This window comes from Elephas maximus, chromosome 2 (assembly GCF_024166365.1).
Source record: "Elephas maximus indicus isolate mEleMax1 chromosome 2, mEleMax1 primary haplotype, whole genome shotgun sequence".
Classification (NCBI taxonomy): Eukaryota; Metazoa; Chordata; class Mammalia; order Proboscidea; family Elephantidae; genus Elephas; species Elephas maximus.
Genome location: NC_064820.1, coordinates 179,036,888 through 179,057,927, shown reverse-complemented (window position 1 = coordinate 179,057,927; position 21,040 = coordinate 179,036,888). Strand labels below are relative to the sequence as shown.

Genomic DNA, 21,040 nt, shown 5'->3' with positions numbered 1-21,040 from the left:
GATGAATTTGGAAGGAGAAACTAAGTTTGTCTATCTCAGTCTCTCCTTGTCTTGTCCTTTTGGATGATGGCTGTCTATAAGACTCGTGAATTTGACTGTGCTCCTCTGTGTCTCAAGGTTTACACGGGCAGTCTACCCTCTAACAGAGAGAAACCAACACTGCCTGTGACCTGGTATTTCTGCCTGTTCCTGGAGTGTACCATCTAGAAACCCACTTGCCTGCAAGTATAAGCCACATTCTGTAATACCTTAATTATTTGGGATAATGATGATGTTTTCACCTCCTGTATCCCTTACTCTATTGTCTTCTTTCTCACAAAGTGCAAAACTCAGACAGGAAAGAGGGGTGAATTTATTAAGTCCCACAAGTCCCCAAATTTTGAAAGATAATGTAGGTCTCTAAACCTTTTACCAAGTAAGTAATAATTTGACACTTACTGAAAGCCTGCAATATACTAATATTGTCAGAGATGTAGAAAAAAACTGTCTTTACATTTTGGGGTATCACATTAGAAAAATATAACATTTGAAGAAGGAAAATAATCTTACGGAACAGTACTGATTATGTGAAAAATATTAAATTTTGTGTTACAATCAATAAATGTGATTAGAATGCAGAAAGGAGAAGTTAATATTGTTATTAGCTTAATCAGAAAAAGTTTTCATCAATAATTGGAATCATGAGGCATTGGGCCTTGGCAGCAAATACAGGATTTAGATAGGTGGAGAGAAGGGAAATTTTCCAGTAAGGGTGCATGACCTGATAAGGAGATCAGCATGTTCCTGTTAGTGAAAACACACGGTATCAAGAAAAAATTCAAAGCAGAAAAAGTGTTAAACTTGACTGAGACCTACTAAAGGTTCTTAAGTAGAAGAGTGGCATGAGGAGAGAATAGCGAAAGATGGAATTCCAACATGGAAAATCCACAATGAACTAGTTCTTCAAAAAGTGATCAATTTAGGTAAAATTTGGTATCTCACAGTATTCCAGTACAGTGGCCTACTCATTGATCATAATGACAAAATGAATTGTATAAGAGGAATAAATGCACAATTATGGTTGAAATTTATACTTCTGTTCCTTGGCTAGTAATAATGGCTAACATTTGTTGAGCGCTTATTATGTCAGGAATTCTTTTAAGTGATATGCATGGATTAATTCACTTAAAACATGAAATAACCCCGTAAGATATTATTATTATCCTCATTTTAAACAAGTAGAAACTGTGGCACAGATATATTAAATAAATCGCCCAAGGATAACCCCCATTGCCATCAAGGTGATTCCAACTCATAGCGACCCTATAGGACAGAGTAGAACTGCTCTATAGAGTTTCCAAGGAGCACCTGGCAGATTCGAACTCCCGACCTTTTGGTTAGCAGCCGTAGCACTTAACCACCACGGCACCAGGGTTTCAAGGATACAGCCATGTAAATGGAAAAAGGAGATTATAACCCCAGACATTCTGGCTCAGAAAACTGTGTTCTTACTTACCACTTTGCTGTCTCTCACATGCTCTGCTGACTTGTATTTGATAATCGCTATGTTTCATAACCTGAATTATATTTAACTATCCCCTGAGCCAGCATTTCCCAATGTTTGATTCACAAATTACTAAATTCTACAGAATATTAACAGGTATTGAATGAAGAAAAATGATTTTGTACAAATATGGCTGGAAAAACACTAGATTAAATATAGCCAAAGTGGGTTCATTGTGAATAGCCACATTTTAGGAAATGCTGGCCTAAATTGATACTTTCTGTAATCTTTATTTGGAATCCTGAGCTACTCTGAAATCAAAGGACATTTATGTTCAGATGATATGTAAAAAAAAGGCATTTCAAAAACAGTATTGAATTAATGTATTTGAAATATTCATAATGACATATCTTCATGGCCTCTTTCCCTTACATAGAAGGTTTGCTGTTATGAGTTTTAAAACATTATATAATATCTTCAGAGCTTTACCGATTTACCAACTCCTACCAGATATAAAAGAAATTCATTTTAATTTATTTGGTTTGGGAGAAGAAAGAACAGGTATTTATTCATTTCATTCCCACTCTTGCTAATATTTTAATGAGGGCCTTTTGCAGGGAAGCTGAAAGTTTGTCAGTGTCATTTTTTTAACTCTTTCTCTGCCTAATTCTATTTAAGTATTCACTCACCTTTTATACTCATTTTCCATTTTTAGCCAAAAATAATTCAGGAATGATAATGTTCATGGTTTTCGAGAACACTGCTGGTGGCTACCTTAAAATCTAGCATCCTTGAATTTAACACGGCCTCCTAATTAAAATGAAAGGAGCATCTTCCAACACAAAGCAATCATTTCCAGGGATGGATGGACAAAAACAGGACTGCCGTGGTTGATAACTACAGAAATAGACCTGGTCTGGGAAATAAATGGGTCTGCTATTATATAAATATTATGAGGAGCCCTGGTGGTACAGTGATTAAGAGCTTGGCTGCTAAAAGGAAGGTAGGTATGGAGATTCTTTTCTGTGCTATAGGATCGCTGTGAGTCAGAATTAACTTAATGGCAGTGAGTTTGGGTTTTTTAGTACAAATATCATATGAATTATGAATTACGTGTTGCTTATTATTATTTTTTTTATTATTATATACACGCTGGCACAAATGTATATCCAAACTATATGAGGTCGCTACCTAAATACTTAGTCTATATTTTTATTTTAAAAGTTAAATTAAAAAAAACCAAGGAGACCAAAAACGCAGTGTCACTTACCATATCATGGTCTGAAACGGGTCCGAAACTGGTGACGAAGATGTCAGTCTTCACTTCAGTTACACGCTCTGATGAAGCAGGAAATTGGGACAGTGAGTGTCTATCAACAGTCCTTATTAGAGCTTACCACCACATACTCACACCCAAATGGGAAATTTATTGGCTTCGATTAGCTATTTCTAAAATTGGTCCGCTGTGTAGTCCTGAAAATTTACTGCTTACACACGAAATTTCACAGTTAATATTTTCTAGGGATCCCAGAGCCTAAATATGCCACTTTGGGAGGCAGAGACTTTATGGAGAAGTCAGCTTCTGCTAATGAATTCTTCAATAATGGACACACTTTCCTAAATGATATGAAACCATTTCACATTGTAATAAAAATACGTTAGCATTTGGGATAAGCATAAATACTCTCACACAGCTAGCCAGAACCTCTAGGTATTTAGGCTACTCTTGGGAAGTGTACAATATACTTCAGCAAGCTTTATTAACTCTTTAAGGGTTCAAGGGTATGTTTTATAAATGATTGCTTTCTTGCACTAAATCATAACTGAATTTTCCCAATTACATCCTGAAAAAAAAAATCTGGCAACCTATATAATCTTTTCAGTTTTAAGGATGAGAAGAACATACTATGGCATAGAAAGAGTTCACTTAATAGTTTCCATTTCAAGTCCAATATGATTTTATTTTATTGGTCTTTGATGGCATATATGTCAACCAATAAAACATACTTATTGTAGCTCTGTGATGACTCAATAAAGACTTTTTCAAAGAAGCACCATCACAACACAATAGAAAAATGGTGCTTACAGAAAAGGAAAGAATTTCTTGAGGGGTTAGAATGGAAAAGATGACTTTGTCATTTTCAACTTGAGCTCTGAGAAATATCAGCCCAGTATCTTAAGCAATTTTTTTTTTCTTTACCAGGACATTCATATTTCTGGCCTAGGACACTAAAAAGGTGATCCAACATATGCAATAATGAACTCCTTTGGAAATCAAGAGCTGACCTTTATCCCTCAGCAATTCACTTGTGCATAGTTAACACTTTTCGTATAAACTTTCATCAAGGAGGTCAATTATACACGTCACATAATGAGTATCTCAAATATCTCCTTATCTAACCAATCCAATGGATTTGTTTCCATTTTTTTTTTTTTCAATTTCGTAGATTCTAAAATGTTTAAATGATCCTCTAGACATAGAATCATGTGGGGTTTACTTTTTGAAAACTTCAACATGGAGGACAAAGCTTGAGACAAAATAAAAAACAAAAACAAATCAGTTGTGTTTGTAGAACTCACTTCCAACATCAGCTTTAACATGCTACGCTGATTGTATGTGGCTTGAGAGACAAATTGTCAGCAATAAGTATCAGAAGTCTTAACACAATCATTCTGTAACACTTGTCTGTTCTCACCCGTCAGCCATTCCCCCAATACCCCAATGTATACACTGCTCCATCATCATCTACACATCCCCATTATCATGTACTCTCTTTTCCCATATACATAAATATTTCTTAAGACTCCATCAAGGTGTCACACTTTATTAGAATTTCAGGACTGCCTTTCAATTAAAAACAATAATAAAAAATATATACATTTTCCATTCACAAAAGTTAGAATGCATCTTATTGTTGAGCTCATTTTTGTCCTTTTTTCTTTCATCATTTCCCTTATGGATCAAGCAAAGGAGCCATCACTTAGCTTTGCTTTGATATAATAAAATATGTATTTATTAGCATGAAAAAAGTATAAAAAGAAAGACAATGGATAATGGGGAATTGGCCATTTTTTCACCCTGAATTTTTTTGTACCAGGTAAGCCCCTTATTGGGAATAATTTCCTATACAATAAAAATATACTACATATTATCTTATGTCATATTACGTATATAATTGTATTATATATAATATTTCTTATTATTTGAAAATCATTTTCTTACAATTAAATGTACCTTAAACTTCAGGATCGAGGAGAATTGACATCTAAATTTTCCTACACGACTGGACACTCCTGCTGATTTTTTTTTTTAAATTGATTTATTCAATCTCACTTTGCAAGATTGAGCTTCAGTTCTCTCCACATTATAAGGACCAAAGTTATGGTGACTATCTTATGGAACTGAGTGACATCTATGGAATCCAAATTATGTCATTTTTGATCATTTTTATTTCTGCAGCAGGAATGAGCCCGTAAGTATATGCTTATTTGGGGGATATATACTGATTCATGTCTGCACAAGTGCATGTGCTTGGCAGCCTGAAGCAGCTCTCCTGTAGTTTCCTATCATTACTACATAGTTCTTGAGTATGGAGAGGGCATACTTACTGCACTTTGAGGCAGCTCCGCCAGGTAGCTGAATTTATAAATATTGGCTCCCCCAGGTGTTTTAGAAGCAAGCAATCAGTACTTTCTTATATGATAAAGTGCTCTAAAGCACTTTATTTGCCAAATAGGCCATTTCCCTCCAATATTTTTAGATTGTTAGTAGGTGATCATGCTATATAAGCAACAAACCTCAGAGGCCTAAAAGCCTGTGTATAAAGATTACACTATAACTCAAACAGAAGGTAAAACATGGTTAAGTTTATACACATTAATGCCACAGGAAATTTTCACTGCGCCATACAAAGATTAAGCATAAGTGAAAAGCAGTTCATATAAACGGCTCTAATCTATTTAATTTTATATCTACCTTTGCCCCTAAGATTCTTTGCCAGTTCATCCTCTCCTGGTACTTCATCTCATTTTCTACTAACAACGTTCCTCTGAGATTCCCTAAAAGTCACCATTGTAATATTGTAGGTCATGTACCCTAACCAAGAATCCTATCCCATGAGTATCTCAGAAGACCTCCCATGCACTCTAAACACACACCTCACCTTAGTTTTTCTTTTTCCTGCTCTCTGTTTATCCTCTTTCTTCTCTCAGACATATTCACAAACACAGACTTAAGGTAGCAAAATTTGCAAGCCCCAAAATGAAAAGTTGCCTGTTAAGAATTGTATTGACCACCCAACCACTAAATGGAAAAGGCGAATGATGATGTAGGAAGGGGAAGAAGGCCAATGTAATGAAATCCTGGATACCATCTGGAACTTTGGGGGTAGAATGAGAAAAAGAGCACAACTACATTCCATACTTTCCTTTCTGATAGATATTTCTTGCCATATACCCAGACATTGTCTTTGAACCATCACCAACTGATATTGAGTGCCCAGTGGAACAAGTTTCCATGGCTGAGAAACTGCCTATTATGTACACATCTGGAAGTTTCATGATGCTAAACTCTCTAAGAAGTCATCTTTTAAATAAATCTGCCCATCCTTGTTCACTCCTGTATTTCCATAATGTATTTTGCAAAACTACCCCAAAACATTAAAAAAAACTTTAGTATTAGTGTGAGGCTAACATAACATAACATAACACAACACAACACAACATAACATAACATAACATACATAATAATATGTTGTTTTTAAAAAATAAATAAATAAAATACAACTTTATGGTATAAATTTGGGAAACTAGGAAAAACATGAAAGCAAGAATTCCCTGGAATTTCACCATTCACAGAAGACCACTATTAAGATCTAGATGTATTCCCTTAACTTGTTTTTCTACACAAATATATATTTAATAATTTTCAAACCACATCATCACTCAGATGGGTGCGATTTCAATCATAAGGAACAGGCTCCAAAAGTATATCTTTGACTAAAACTCACCAAGAACTTCCTAAGTGCTACACGAACTCATTTTTATTTAAGGTACAAGGCTTAGAATCCTGAGTGCAAAGGTTCAAGGTGGAGCATTGTTGTGAATGAACTCCAGCCAAATTGTAAATGGTAGCATGGTTAACTCCTTTTTTTTCTGGCAAAGAAAATGATGGTTTGAAATCAAGATTCATTTGGGCCCAGGATCAGGCGTAAATGGAAGATGTGCTCATATGTATGTGCTTTGGCTGAAATCTAGTGTAATTGTTGAGCAGCCTTCCTTTCACCAAGTGCTAGAAACATTAGTCATCTTTTCTATCTCCCTGAATTGATATACATATATATACATATATTTATATATAAAAAAAAAAACCACTAACCCATTGCTGTCGAGTCATTTCGACTCATAGTGTCCCTGTAGGACAGAGTAGAACTGCCCCATGGAGTTTCCAAGGAGCGCCTGGGGGATTTGAACTGCCGACCTCTTGGTTAGCAGCCGTAGCTCTTAACCACTATGCCACCAGGATTTCCATATATTTATATACAAAAAAAAAAACAAAAAATTACTGTCAATTCAATTCCAACTCATAGCTACCTATAGGACAGAGTGGAACTGCCGTATAGGTGTCCTGGCGGCATAGTAGTTAAGAGCTTAGCTGTTAATCAAAAGATAGCAGTTTGAATCCACCAGCTACTCCTTGGAAACCCTATTGGGAAGTTCTACTCTGTACTATAGGTTCACTATGAATTGGAATCCATCTGACAGCATCGAGTTTTTTGGTTTTAATCTTTACAGACATTGACTGCCACATCTTTTTCCCGTGGAGCAGCTAGCTGGTTCAAACCACCGACCCTTCAGATAGCAGCTGGGCACTTAACCACCACACCACCAGGACTCCATAAAATATATACATATGTATGTATGTATGTATACATAATATATGATATTATATGGAAACCCTGGTGGTGTGGTGGTTAAGTGCTACAGCTGCTAACCAAGAGGTGGGCAGTTCAAATCCTCCAGGCGCTCCTTGGAAACCCTATGGGACAGTTCTACTCTGTCCTATAGGGTTGCTATGAGTCGGATTCGACTCGACGGCAGTGGGTTTTTAGGTTTTGGGTATATATTATATATACTAATATATAATACATAATGTATATATTAGAATATAAATCATATGCTCTAATACCAGTATTTATTAACATAGCACTACACTCTGAAGAGTTACTAGAAAAAAAAAACCTAAGCCTGTTACCATTGAATCGATTCTGACTCATAGCAACCCTATAGGACTGAGTAGAACCGCCCCATAGGGTTTCTAAGGAGCAGCCGGTGGATTTGAACTGCCCACCTTTTGGTTAGCAGCCCAGCTCTTAACCACTCCAAGGACCTCGAAGCCTTTGTCTGAATCACATGAGGAAAAGTCAAGATATTTTTATAATTAAATATATCTTATTTAAAAGCATAGACACGAATCAGGAACTTCTAATGAAGTTCAGCTAAAATGATTATGTTGTTGTTACTTGCTGTCAAGTCAGCTCCGACTCATAATGACCTTATTTATAAGCGAAAAAAACATTGCCCTGTCCTGTGCCATCTTCATGATTGTTGGTATGTTTGAGTGTACAAATGATTATACACCTAGCCAAAGCTAAACATGACTGAACCTGTTATATAACTAGAGACTTATCTGAAAATGGAAATCAATTAAACTAACTCAGTTGGATGAAATGTTCCAAGAGTAAATTATTCACCAAATAATTATTTCAATCAAATGTTTTCTTCACCATAATCCTTCCTTGTTCATGTAAAAAAAAAAAAAAGGGACAGGTTATTAAAATGAATATAAATGTACACGTATTTCAAGAGAAAAACTTGGAATAGAGTTATGTAAGATGGAATGATGATAATGATGGTCGTTATTACAGTGGGTAGGGATATCTCAAAATAGCACATCAATGTAAATCAAGTTTTTAATGATAAATAAATCAATTAAAATCAATATTTAAACAAGCATACACTTCAGTGGTGAGTAGATAGATAAATGGATAGAGATTAAATTAGATAGATGTAAAATGCACACATGCATACGTAGATCATATCCACATATGCTCACACTATATTGTATACTGTGTAGGTGATAGACAGTGGTAGAACTGTCCTTGCTGGGAATTTCCTACACTTCAAGAAGTATTTCTTGGGTATATTCATCTAGTCAACAAATGTTTATTGGTCATATTTTATGTGCTAGGCAGACACTGTTCTAGGTAACAACAATACAATGGTGAACAGAAGTAAAAGTATTTCCATTCGACTGTAGCTCACCTCATCATCTTAGGGAAAACAGATTAGATAGGCGATAGATGATAGATAGATAGATAGATAGATAGATAGATAGATAGATAGATAGATAGATAGATAGATAGATAGATAGATAGATAGATAGATAGATAGATGATAGATATAGATAGATAGATATAGATAGATGACAGATGATTGATGATAGATAGATATAGATAGATGACAGATGATTGATAGATAGATAGATATAGATAGATGACAGATGATTGATAGATAGATAGATGATAGATAGATAGATAGATAGATAGATAGATAGATAGATAGATAGATAGATAGATGATAGATAGATAGATAGATAGATAGATAGATAGATAGATAGATAGATAGATAGATAGATAGATAGATAGATAGATAGACAGATGATAATAGACAGATAGGTAGACAGGTAGATAGATGGCAGGTAGATAGAAAGTTAAGCACAAACACAAAGAATCATACTAGTTAATTTCAGATCATTAAAATGCTTTGAAAGATTGTCTTTACAAAGAGGTGACATTTGAACTGAGACCAGGAAGGTTAGAAATGTTCAGCCAAGACATTTCAAGGAGAGGGAAGAACAAGGCAAAGAAGCTGAGGTGAGAGTCAATGTGTTGTGTTTAAGAAACAGAAAGTCCAGTGTATCTGGAGCCTGGCGATGCTGCTAAACTGATACAAAATGAAGCTTGAGTAGCAAGACGGGGCTGTTCATGAAGAGCCTTGAGGGTTTCTATAAGCAGTTGGACCTTTATTCCAATGCAATAGGAAGCCTTTGGGTAATCAGATGAAATGATATACTTGCAATTCAAGTAGATCACTGATGCTGTATACACAGTGAATTGCAAGAGTGATTATAAAAAGCACTTTGGAAGTGGGAATGAACAGTGAAGAATTTTGGGTGGTATTTTATTAGGAATGCCTATCAACAATTTATTCAATATGACATTGACCATATAGCTTTGGCCATTGACTGTCTAGTGATAAACTCAAAAGAGTATTGGGTAGACTCAGTTCCCTCAACTCACAATTTATGAAGCAGGTCTGTTACTTTTTTTAAGCTACTTTGTGTCCATTAATTCACAGAGACAGTCTCTACAGGAAGACTAAATGAACTAATGTTAGTCATCATAATAAAGTGTATCTCAAAGTACCACTTTGAAACAGTTCTGTTTGGAAATTGAAAATATCCTGGGCTCCGCACAAAAACATCAATGTATTCTTCTGGATTGGACTATGGTTCAGCTCCCTGATGTTCTGCCTAGAGCAACATGTCTACTCTCTGTCCTTCCTTTCCTATAAGCCTGCCTATATTCCATTAATGCCTTAGAGAAGTTGGCCACTTGCCCCTATTTGATACGTACAGCTACTTAATTTTGTTTATGGGGTAGAGACTCAAGTCTCAAGGTGTTTAACCAATTCCTGATCTTTTAGTGTTTTTGGATTCCAAAGACAGAAGACACAAGCATTTCCCAGGACAAAAGGTAAATTTTATTGCAGCAGACATTACCTTATTCCCACTGATAAATTCCCTCCTTATGGTATAATATGGATATTATCTATTGTGAGGAGGCTAAGCTTTAGAAAGACTGTGCATTGCCCTGTTGGAGGAATTAGTTTCCTATGGTCTGTATAAATCTTGGTTAAAATTGTCAAACTTTGCAATAACTCTGAGGCATCCTATTGCCTGTTCCCACTGTAGCATTTTAGTTACATAAAAACAATATTGAAGGGATATACCATTGACTTAGGTTTGTTTTAAGTTTTCCAAACGGGACAGAGTCCATAAATATTAAAAATGAGATTCTCTTCTCAGGAACACTATATTGTTTTTCAAATATAGAATTTAGATTCGACCTGAAAAAAGCAATCATCTTCAGAAAGCATTTTTTAAAGGTTTGACATTGGTACTAGAATCTAGATAGAAAGTGAAAGCTCTGTGAAAAGGTCAAGGGTAACTGCACGAAAAATAAACTGCAGTCATTTACTAATACTATGGCCTCTACAACTTGAATATCATCTCAGTGGGTACAGTTTTTCTTAGAGACATCTTGGCCTGCATCAGGTAGATGATTTATATACAACAAGGAAAGATGAGAAGAGAACGTTTTCTAAACGTTCTAGCACATTCCTTTGGGTATCTAGTTGGATTCATTAGATAAGCTGGCTTCATGAGCTGACTGGTGTTCTCAGCGAGGAAAGGTCAAAAGGTATTCTCTGTTCATTTTAACAATGCCTCTTGGGTGTTTGGTGTCCTTTTTCTCTGAAATGCAAGTGAATTATGGAACATCTAGATATACTATTTCTGTGGAAATGGATTGCATTATGCCAAAGTCTGAGCATCTGCTCCACACCTTGCATTAAAAGCACCAGATAAAATGACAGCAAATTCAAAAGGAAGGGTTCCAGAGTAGAATTTCAAAAATAACCCTAAAACCTATTTCTTCAGTAAAGTATGTGTGACAAAAAAGAAAGGGATTGCATGAACCTAACCTTACTTTCATTTCTTTGGGTGTTGTCACTGATTTAGAATCTTCCTGTTGTATCTAATGCCATCATGTTCTGCCTGAGGTATCTCGTCCTCTGAGTTTTTGAAATTCTAGCTTTTTAAGATAACGCCAAAATATGTGCATGAAATTTAGTTGAACATGAATGAAATGGTTCCTTCTGATCTCAACATCACACAGAATACAAATATAATAAAAAAATGATTGTGTGAAAATCAGGCATCTTATAATCTTGAGATAGGACAGAGCGATGTTGACTTTTAAAAAGTGTAAGTCATATGGCCTTCCCTATGTTTCAGTCACCTAAACTCTACAAAGTTGCACAAACTTTCACAAAAAAATTGATCTGGCACTTTTTTTTCAAAGTTCTCTAAATTTTCCACCTTTACTTATTTTGACATGAACAAACACAATCCAAGATCCCAAGCTACTTTTCTAAAGAGTCAGCACTATTTTATCAGCTTCAGGGCCTGTCTAACTAACCCAATTACCTTTCTTTAGGAGCGGGGAATGCTTATTTCTAAAGACGGAGATCTCTTGCAATGATTGGACTCAAAGAAGTTAAAAAAAAAAAAGTCCTGTACGGGCTTAAATAATCCAAGATTACAAATATTAAGAAGATAAAGTGTGCTCTGAATCATAGATTACTTCTTAAGTAACATTTTATTGCCAAAATACATTGAGAGAAAACTCCAGTGACAAAAATTTAACTGACATTTTCAATTAAGTAAAATCTTAAAAACAAACTATAGCACTTACAAGAGAAAGAATAAAATCTCAACAAAATGTCTTTTAAATATTTAGAATAAAAAAAAATTTAGTACATTCCATTCTTTGTGTACATTCCTACCTACCATCCATTTATTTACCTTTCCACCCAACCAGCCCTGTTTGTCCTATGATGAATAGACATTCATGTCTCTTTCCTTTATCTTCTATACCTGGTGATAAAATCTTTAAGAGGCATCCATCAAGATTAAACTTAAGGCTGAATTTAGGTATTATAAGAACATTTCCAGGTACTATCATAAACAGGGAGGGAGATGGTAAAAAGTTTTTCTGTAATTTCTTCAAAATGTACCCCAACCAAGACTATCCTGTTTGAGTTACAGTCAAGCATGATTTTGATTTTTATCTAATCTGTTTTCCAAGAAATGAAATGAATTTTTTTTTTTTTTCCTGTAGAATAAAATGTTTTTTGTAAGAGAGGTGGGTGAGAATGGGCCTGTGTGGGCAGGAGAAAAGGTAACTCTCAGGTTGGTGGTACGTTCCAGACAGAAAGCTACACATCAGCCTGGCTTATCCTGGGACTTCGTCATAGCAGAAGTGAAAAACGATGTCACTGGAAGGTCATTAACTGTCCTTCAAAATCTGAAATCTTCCTTCAGGTTTAACCTTTAGATCTATGTTTAGGGGTGATTGTGCCTCATTTCCACGGTGAAAGAGAAGTCACTATGGTAGAGGCTGAAATTTTACCCCGGGGAGTGTTATTCAGGGGGAGCATTAATTAATTTTTTAGGGAACAGGAGAAAAATCCAGGCTTCTTTAGTTTATTGTACTCACAGGTAAGAAGGAGAAACCTTGAGAAGATAAAATTTCTAGGAATATTATTGTTTTGTCCTGATTTGAAACTAAAAAAGGAACTTTGATTAAACAAGGGATGACTCCTCCTCATAATACATGATCCTATTTTTCCCCAATTCCTGTTTCTCTCTGACCTTCTCCACCCCTCTCGCTCCTCTCTATCTTCTCTCCTTATTTTCTATCCTTTTCTTTTGCTCTACTTTCTTCTCTCCCTTTTATTTCTTTCTGACTTTTGCCATTTTTTTTTTCCTTAGCCATTTTATTCTTTTACACTGACTATGCTTCAGCCCTGGTGGTGTAGTGGTTAAGAGTTACGGCTGCTAACCAAAAGGTTTGAATTCACCAGGTGCTACTTGCAAATTTTATGGAGCAGTTCTACTCTGTCCTATAGGGTTGCTATGAGTCGGAATTGACTCGATGGCAATGGGTTTTTTGGTTATGCTTCAGCCAAAAGTGCCTCAAAGGCATTGTTCTGCCTTTTTGGCAAGGAAGATGCAACCCTTCATATTCTGCCCCCCAAAAAGGAAATAATAATAAGAGTGAATTCAACAATTACTTATGATTTTGATTCGTGTTTTAAGGCTACTGATTATTTCAATTCAACTCTATTTAAAGTTTTCTACATTTATTTTGTATTTAAATTATAAACATAGCCAATTTATTTTCCTGTTTAGAATATAGTAAATTATAAGTATTCCACACATTCTAATCCTTTTCTCTCTCCTATCTTTAAAAAATCCCTTCCAGGACATTTCCTTCTGTGCTATCCTTTTATTTTCACTTTCTCAAAATTGCTCTTGACCCTGAAAAAGGTAATCTTTTGAAATAGTGTGTTACAATATCTGCAAACTGCTTTCTATCATCTGAGTCAACCAGGTTGTATATTTTATGTTTTTTAGTTATTGGACCCAAGGTGTATATCTTCAAAGAGTAATGCTATACCTTTCGGTCCAGTGTGAGTTCCTGAAAAACAGGTCATAATGAATTTCTACATACAAGAGTATCTTTCATTATTATCAAGTCTCAGCTTATCACACTTTATATTGCCGAGGAAATTCAGAACAAAATATCCTTACCTTCTGTACATGTTCGTTATTTTGTCACGATAAAGAAGAGATTAGGACCCTTTCATTTGCAAGCTGAAGAAGAAAAGTTTGCCCCTACTAAACTGATGGTAATATTTTGAATATGTTCTCTACATAATCTTTTCGTTTTAAAGCAAATGACTCATCTAAAACCAAAGGGGCCATTTTGAAATGAAAACCTACTTAAATGTACAACCAAAATAAAGAACCGAACCTTTTGCCATTGAGTTGATTCGATTCTTAGTATGCTATACTTAAATTACCAGAAATATTTGGTAAAGACATTAAATTCCTTTATTTCTGCAGAAGATATATATTACATAATTTTAACCTATCACAGTCTCCAATTCTGGTGTTAATATTTTTCACTAATTCCAGAGCTGATTATATTTTAAAACACTTCTAAAATCTGTACTTGTTATTTAAAGTGTACTTTTTTAGTGACAGAAAATCATTTTCAAAATATACATAAAAAGTGTTGATGACTTTATAGGTACATATAATAAGCACAAGAATATCAGTAGAAGCTAAAAAAGACACTCTGAAAAGTATTAAAAATTTAAGTTTAGCCACATTTAATGCTTTTCATAAATCTTAAAGCAATAACATTTAGTTGTAGTATATTCTAGCATTGTATATTTAAAACAGAAATAGGGGGAAAGATTTGAGCTAGTTTTTCATGTGTTTTAATGTCAATTATCAATATGTCTTCAAAATTAGTGTTTCCCAGAATCAAAAATATAATAATAATAATAATCTTTAGGAAAGATTAATGCTCATTCATTCTTCCAATTTTCCCGAGTCCTTCTATTCTCCACTTCTTTAGCACATCATGTCAATTTCAATTAAAAAGGAGATAACTTGTCTGCATCTGGCAAACTTATTTCTGTCCCTTAAGCACATGTCTATTCTTTTTGTTATTTTCTGGGATTAAATATATACTAAAAGTAGATTATAGCAAAAAATGGAGTTATGTCCGTGAACAATTCTATCACTATCCCAAGGCTTGAAATTTAGCTTTTCAAGCCATTCTCAGTCTACTTTAAAAATCCTTGAAGTCCATGGCTCTTCATGGTCTAGGTGTGCATATGAAGGGTAGTTAAAGTGCTTCCTGTTAGACTAACCCAAAACCAAACCAAACCCACTGCCGTCGAGTCGATTCCCACTGCCGACCTTTTGGTTAGCAGCCGTAGCACTTAACCACTAGACTATACTTGTTTAAAGACTTGGCATGCATATTTACTAATGAGGTAACATACACAGTGAAATAGAAATGAGCAATTATGGGCATATTACTTGCACTGCAAGCAACAGTATGACCACACAACTGATCTTTAAAGATGGTATGTTTGTGTATGGTTTTCTTGCGTAAAACTCTTTAACAAACTGAAATTATGTAGAGAACATTCAGACGATGTTCATATTCACAGTCAAAGTATTAGAATTTCTTAAACTACAATGAAGGCCAGGTTTTTAGATGTGTTATAATATGCCATTGATTTGGTAGGGATTTGTGTGACGGAGCAGGAAGGATAATCAATAAAGGAATCAGAAAATGTCCATCAGTATTTTTGAAAGTCTTGCCTTTTAAAAGTTATATTATCTTAACTGTTTCTTCCCTTTGTAAATTCCTCCTCCACCTGCCATCTTTGAAATTTATTTCAATTTTTAAGAATCTAAATCAATTTTTCTGGAGCTAATTCAGATGTTTAGGTGTATACAGCTATTATATTAGTATATCATCATATTGATATATCAGCCTTCTCATTTTGTGATCAACTTATTTTAACCAATTTTTTTTCTTAGAATTTAGCAAATAAAAATTGGGTGGAACCTAAATTGAAAGGAATTTATTTTAGCATGTCCTAAAATGAATGTTTGGAATTGTTGAAAAAGGACATCTGATAAGACCTTTGGGTTGACGTATAGTTAAGTTGTGACGTTGGCACAAGCTAGTACCTCTTAAAGCCTCAGAGGCATTTATGCCATTTGGTGGTATTATCTTTGTCGTTGGTTGTTAGTTGCCATCAAGGTGGCTCTGATTCATGATGCCCTTATGTATAACAGAGCGAAATGTTGCCTGGTCCTGTGCTATTTTCATGATCATTGGTATGTTTGAGTCCATTGTTGTGGCCATTATGTCAATCCAGTAACCTCAGAGAAGACCCATGATGCATATCCATGGGGTTACAGTATCCAAAGTATTTTGTAAAATGTGACTTTAAATCTATGCTACTATTTAGTTGTAAAATCAAAATTTGAATTCTTAAGCTTTTTATATTTACATATCTGAGTTGTCTAAGGTGAAGAAAGGGTGGCTTTCTTAATATTGTTATTTAATTGCTATTTAAGTATTGTTATTAAATAGTTTCATCAATGATTTGGAAAAGATAGGGCATAACTTATAGTTGGGAATCACAGATTCTAACCTTCGCTTCCTCTGTGACTTTGAAAAATGACTTATTTTCTTTCTTCACTTGTTTTTCTCTAAAATCAATACTTTGTTCTGGCTACATTAGTCTTTGTGTAGCCAAATATAATAGTTTTATTATTTTTTTCAAGTGTTATTCAAATAAGTGTGCGATGTTTAGGACAAATTACTCTTATTGTTATAAATATTGTATCATTAAGCACAGTCTTCTTCCCAAGGAGATTTCCATCAGTATAACTAATTAATTGATATACCAAGAAAACTTCAATGAGAATAAAAGTTCAAACGTGTGGTTAAAAAAAAAACCCAAATAATTACAACCTATTATTAGCCTTTTATCTAGGAGTGGAGGTATCTAACACAAAATAAAAGATCAATATTTGATATTCTAAAATAAATGTTTAGGTTGATAGAATTAGAGAAATCCTGTTTGAATTCCGTGCAGGCGTGGCTGTGCTGCATGAAGCGCGTGCTGTCTTTGGGCTGGAAGGGGGAATATTACTCCCATTTTTCCTGCATAATCAAATCATTACACAGAAAACATTGTGCCTGTCAAATAAATGCAACATTTCTTTCATGTTATTGCAAGAAACTGGTCTCTGCCTTTTAATACCTATGGGTATGTGTAGAAAACTATCATGGTAAACTGAGTTAATGTTGAGTAATCTGTTAAAAATAGGAGTAATCATTAAAATGCATGCCACCATTCATATTACTTTCACATTTACAGGGAAAACAAGGCTCTCATAGTAAAGGTTTAATTCTGTAAAATAAAAATACAGTAACATGACCCACCTCCCAAACCCGGTCTCAGGCGATTGTCGTAACCATCAAGGAGTCGGTCCAAAATTCTGGTGAAGACAGTGGTATTGTCTTTAAGTTCATCTTGTAATGAGGGCTGTCCAAAACTAAAAAATAAATAAATGAATAAAAGGAGATGGTAACTAAACTATAAAAATACAACTTTCATTAAAAAACTCTTTTCAAATAAAACCCTTGCCCGATTTTCCTACTTTCCTATCTATTGAATCTTAATTTGAAAATTTCTTCTGGTAAAGCCAGAGATATTATATTGTAACTCTTACCATTTTCCCATATTTGTTCTCATAGATGATAAGCTCTTTAATATTTCTAAATATGGAAAAGAAATTACAGGAAATGGATTTAGCTCCCTCTTTTTTGAATACTCATCATGTCATGTTGTAATTCATACCTTCTTTGGGAAAACAAGAATGTTAGTGCATGGTAGGAAAATAACAAATACAGGAAACTACTTCTCAAATTAAAAAAATATACATATCTATTTATAAGAGTTTCCAAAATAATTAATAGTTTTATTTTCATTTAGTTTAATATGTAGTAAAAGCCTAAGGTTTTACCTACCAACATCTCTACTTTCATCCATTTCATTTACATGTACGTTTTGCTTTGTTTTTGTTTTGATACACATTTAGGATAGTTATATGGAAAAATAGATAGGACTGATTTCTTAGGATAATTACATTTTTAAATCACCCCCCCTAAGATTTATAAACAGATTTTTATAATTTATCTATAATTTGGAAACCCTGGTTGCGTAGTGGTTAAGTGCTACAGCTGCTAACCAAGAGGTTGGCAGTTCAAATCCACCAGGCACTTCTTGGAAGCTCTGTGGGGCAGTTCTACTCTGTCCTATAGGGTTGCTATGAGTCAGAATCGACTCGCCGGCAGTGGGTTTTGTGTGTGTGTGTGAATCTATAATTAATTTAACTTTTATCATTTCTGGTTTTGAAAGTAAAGGAGACCTTAGGAAAGATATACTCCAATACTCTTAATTTATATATTATTAAGCTATAGTGTAGTTTTAGTGTTTGTCCAAGGTGACATGGTTATCTATGAGCAGAGCTCAAACTAGAACCCAGGTTTGCTCAACTCTTGGTCTAAAACATTATCTCCATTCTCATATATTCAAATAATTGTTTCCATTTAATCCAAGTCATAGCTTGGCTCTCTTACCATTTATAGTCTTTGAACTTCAACCACGTAGTGACCACAGTTCAAATATTGTGTTTTCCTTACATTGATCACCTTGCCATCGATACTTCTTGAATCATATTTTACGGAATGATTAGTATGACACCTCTAAAATCCTTTGAGAGAAGAGTTTTCTATCTTAGGATGGATCACACTCACTGAAATACTCCATGATAACTCTGACTTTGAGTAAATTAAGAAACTGCCACAAATACATCACTTTCAAACTCTCCATTTAATATGCTTTCATTCACTGTTTTGCATTTATAGTACTGATATATCTAAGAAAAATAGAACATTTGAAACCAGAAGGTACTTATTTTACTGGAGCAAGAAATACAATCTAAGTGCCATTTTAAAATCAAACATTGTTTCCTAAGTAATCAATTTTTTATCTGCAAAATGCAAGGGCTGTTTTTCTGATAAAAATTTAATTTAACCAAGTTATAAATACAAGCTATCAATGATACTAAATATATAAAATGTAAGAAACAATTTTTCCTCCTCCTTAATTCAACATTAAAGGTGCAGTTCGAGCATTTACTTTCTTTTGGCAAAACTAAACATCTTGCTATTTTTTGAAATCAAATTTCCAGTGAACTTTGTGTCTTCCAGGATGCCTGATTGGTAAATGACAGCTGTAAGGCAGAAGTAGTTTTCTGAATGCAATTATTTATAAAAATTCACTGTCAAAAAACCAACAGCCATGTATGCAATTTCAAGGATATTAGAAGGTCATCTTGATACAGGAGAAAAAGAAGTGCTAGCACACCTTACGTTGTGAGGAAAGTCTAATCAAGCACTCAAAGGAAAAATGCATAAAAATAAAAAAATATGAGTTGATAAGACAGAACGCCATTAGGTTGTTACTACCATCTGTAGAATGGGGAGTTGTCTATTACTTCTACCTGTATTCCCTAAGTTTTTAGAAAAAAAAAATTTAGAACTTATGTCAAATTCAGATAATTATTTTCTACCTGGTTTTATCTTATAAGTGTCACTTACACCAAGAGTTTGCATTGGAATACAAATGCCAAATAATATTATTTCCTTCCCCAAGGACAGCATTTCTGCTATCCTAATTAGAATGGTGATCTTTCTGGTATGTGTATGACTTTCTAATTAGGTTCTTCTTTACCATGACTTCTATTTTACCATGTCCAATTGTAATTGCCAGAGAAGAACCCTAGGATAAGGACCAAGATTATTTATTTGGTATTAAACAATCATGCCAAAAGGGTGATTCCTAAAGTAAGTATATAATTTGAAGAGAAATGTCAGTTACAGTACCTGATTTTGATTCCATATGAAAAACCATATGAGCCACTATATAATAAAACACTGTGCACTAACTCCATCTACAGGTCATTATAATGGTAACACTTCACACAAATTTTCAAATGGAGAGAAGGACATTTAATTCCTTAGATTAAAACTATCTGACAATAATGTATTTTCTGTCTGCAAGTCAGTGTTCACCACACACAACAGCAGAAAATAAAAACATGCAACTTCTCAATTTAACAAATCCTAGATTCATATATCTTTCCAGCTTATTCCATCCCTCTATCTTAGCTCATAAAGATTCGCTTTCTACTTCATTTTAGCAGGGTCTTAGGTTTTTAAAAATATGTCTAAGACTTTCTTATGGGCCATAGGAATGAGCAACTCAAGAAATGTAACAGCAGATAAAAGAAGAATCTGAAATATTTGGTCATTTCAGAGCTGCTAATATATATTTACATGTTAGGGTTGGAGTATTGGCAAATATTTTGAATATAGTTAAGCATATTATTAGATTTTTCATATACGTTGTCACTATATTAATTTACGCTTAGAGAAGTTTTGTTTCACCTTTTGATCTTAAGTTTGCATCTTATAGGTTCCACTACTATGTGGTTATATAATTATGGTCTCAAAACAGAATATGCATTTGCATTTATAGAGCCTTGTAACTTCAAATTACAAATATTATTTTAAACTTACCACTTTTGTGTAGTTAATAAGTTACTCTATGGCTAGAAATTACAACTGGCTAGAAATTTCCTTGTTGAAAAATTAACTTTCAAAGTAGAAAGGTATTAATTGAGATAACTTTTTTTGTGAATTAGGAAATTGAATGATTTGTTCCATTTCAACTAAACAGTGAAAAGTTCAATTTAAGACTTAAACGTTGAATTAATGCATTCCTTAACACAGACTTGTTAAGTGTATTCTAACTAACATGTCATGCAGAGAAGATGAGTATTTTTTTCATACTATTTTCTTTATTCTTAGCTGGAATTTTATTGCAGTTAAGTTTTCTGAATTCCCTTAGTCATGAATTCATCCAAGGGCAATTGTCTTCTCCCTGATGGAAAAAATGAAAAGTTACAGAAATTCTCATGCAGATTTAAAATAAAGAGCCCCACCTTCCTCCAGTCAATGCACTCAGAAGGAGGGTCCAGGCCCAAAGATAGTCAGAGAGACCCGGACTTCTCTTCATCGCGAGCTTGTGCAGCTGAAAAGTAGAACAAGTGGAGATCAATGTCTCTTGCAAGAAACATCAGGTTCTAACCACTAGGGCTGACTGAGGCAGTTCAGATGAATGCTTTGAAGTCAGGAA

The 21,040-nt window shown here is 34.3% G+C and overlaps 1 protein-coding gene across 1 annotated transcript in view; it reads right to left on the bottom strand.

Moving 5' to 3' along the window:
• The window catches only part of GABRA1 (gamma-aminobutyric acid type A receptor subunit alpha1), a 58,608-nt gene that overhangs the window by 34,986 nt on the left and 2,582 nt on the right, over positions 1-21,040 (bottom strand). The window contains exons 2-4 of the mRNA XM_049858820.1: positions 20,847-20,935; positions 17,218-17,330; positions 2,754-2,821 (exon numbers count right to left, since the gene is read on the bottom strand). Of these exons, the coding sequence (XP_049714777.1) occupies positions 2,754-2,821; positions 17,218-17,330; positions 20,847-20,920 (255 nt within the window). The 5' untranslated portion in view covers positions 20,921-20,935. The remainder of the gene's footprint in view (positions 1-2,753; positions 2,822-17,217; positions 17,331-20,846; positions 20,936-21,040) is intronic.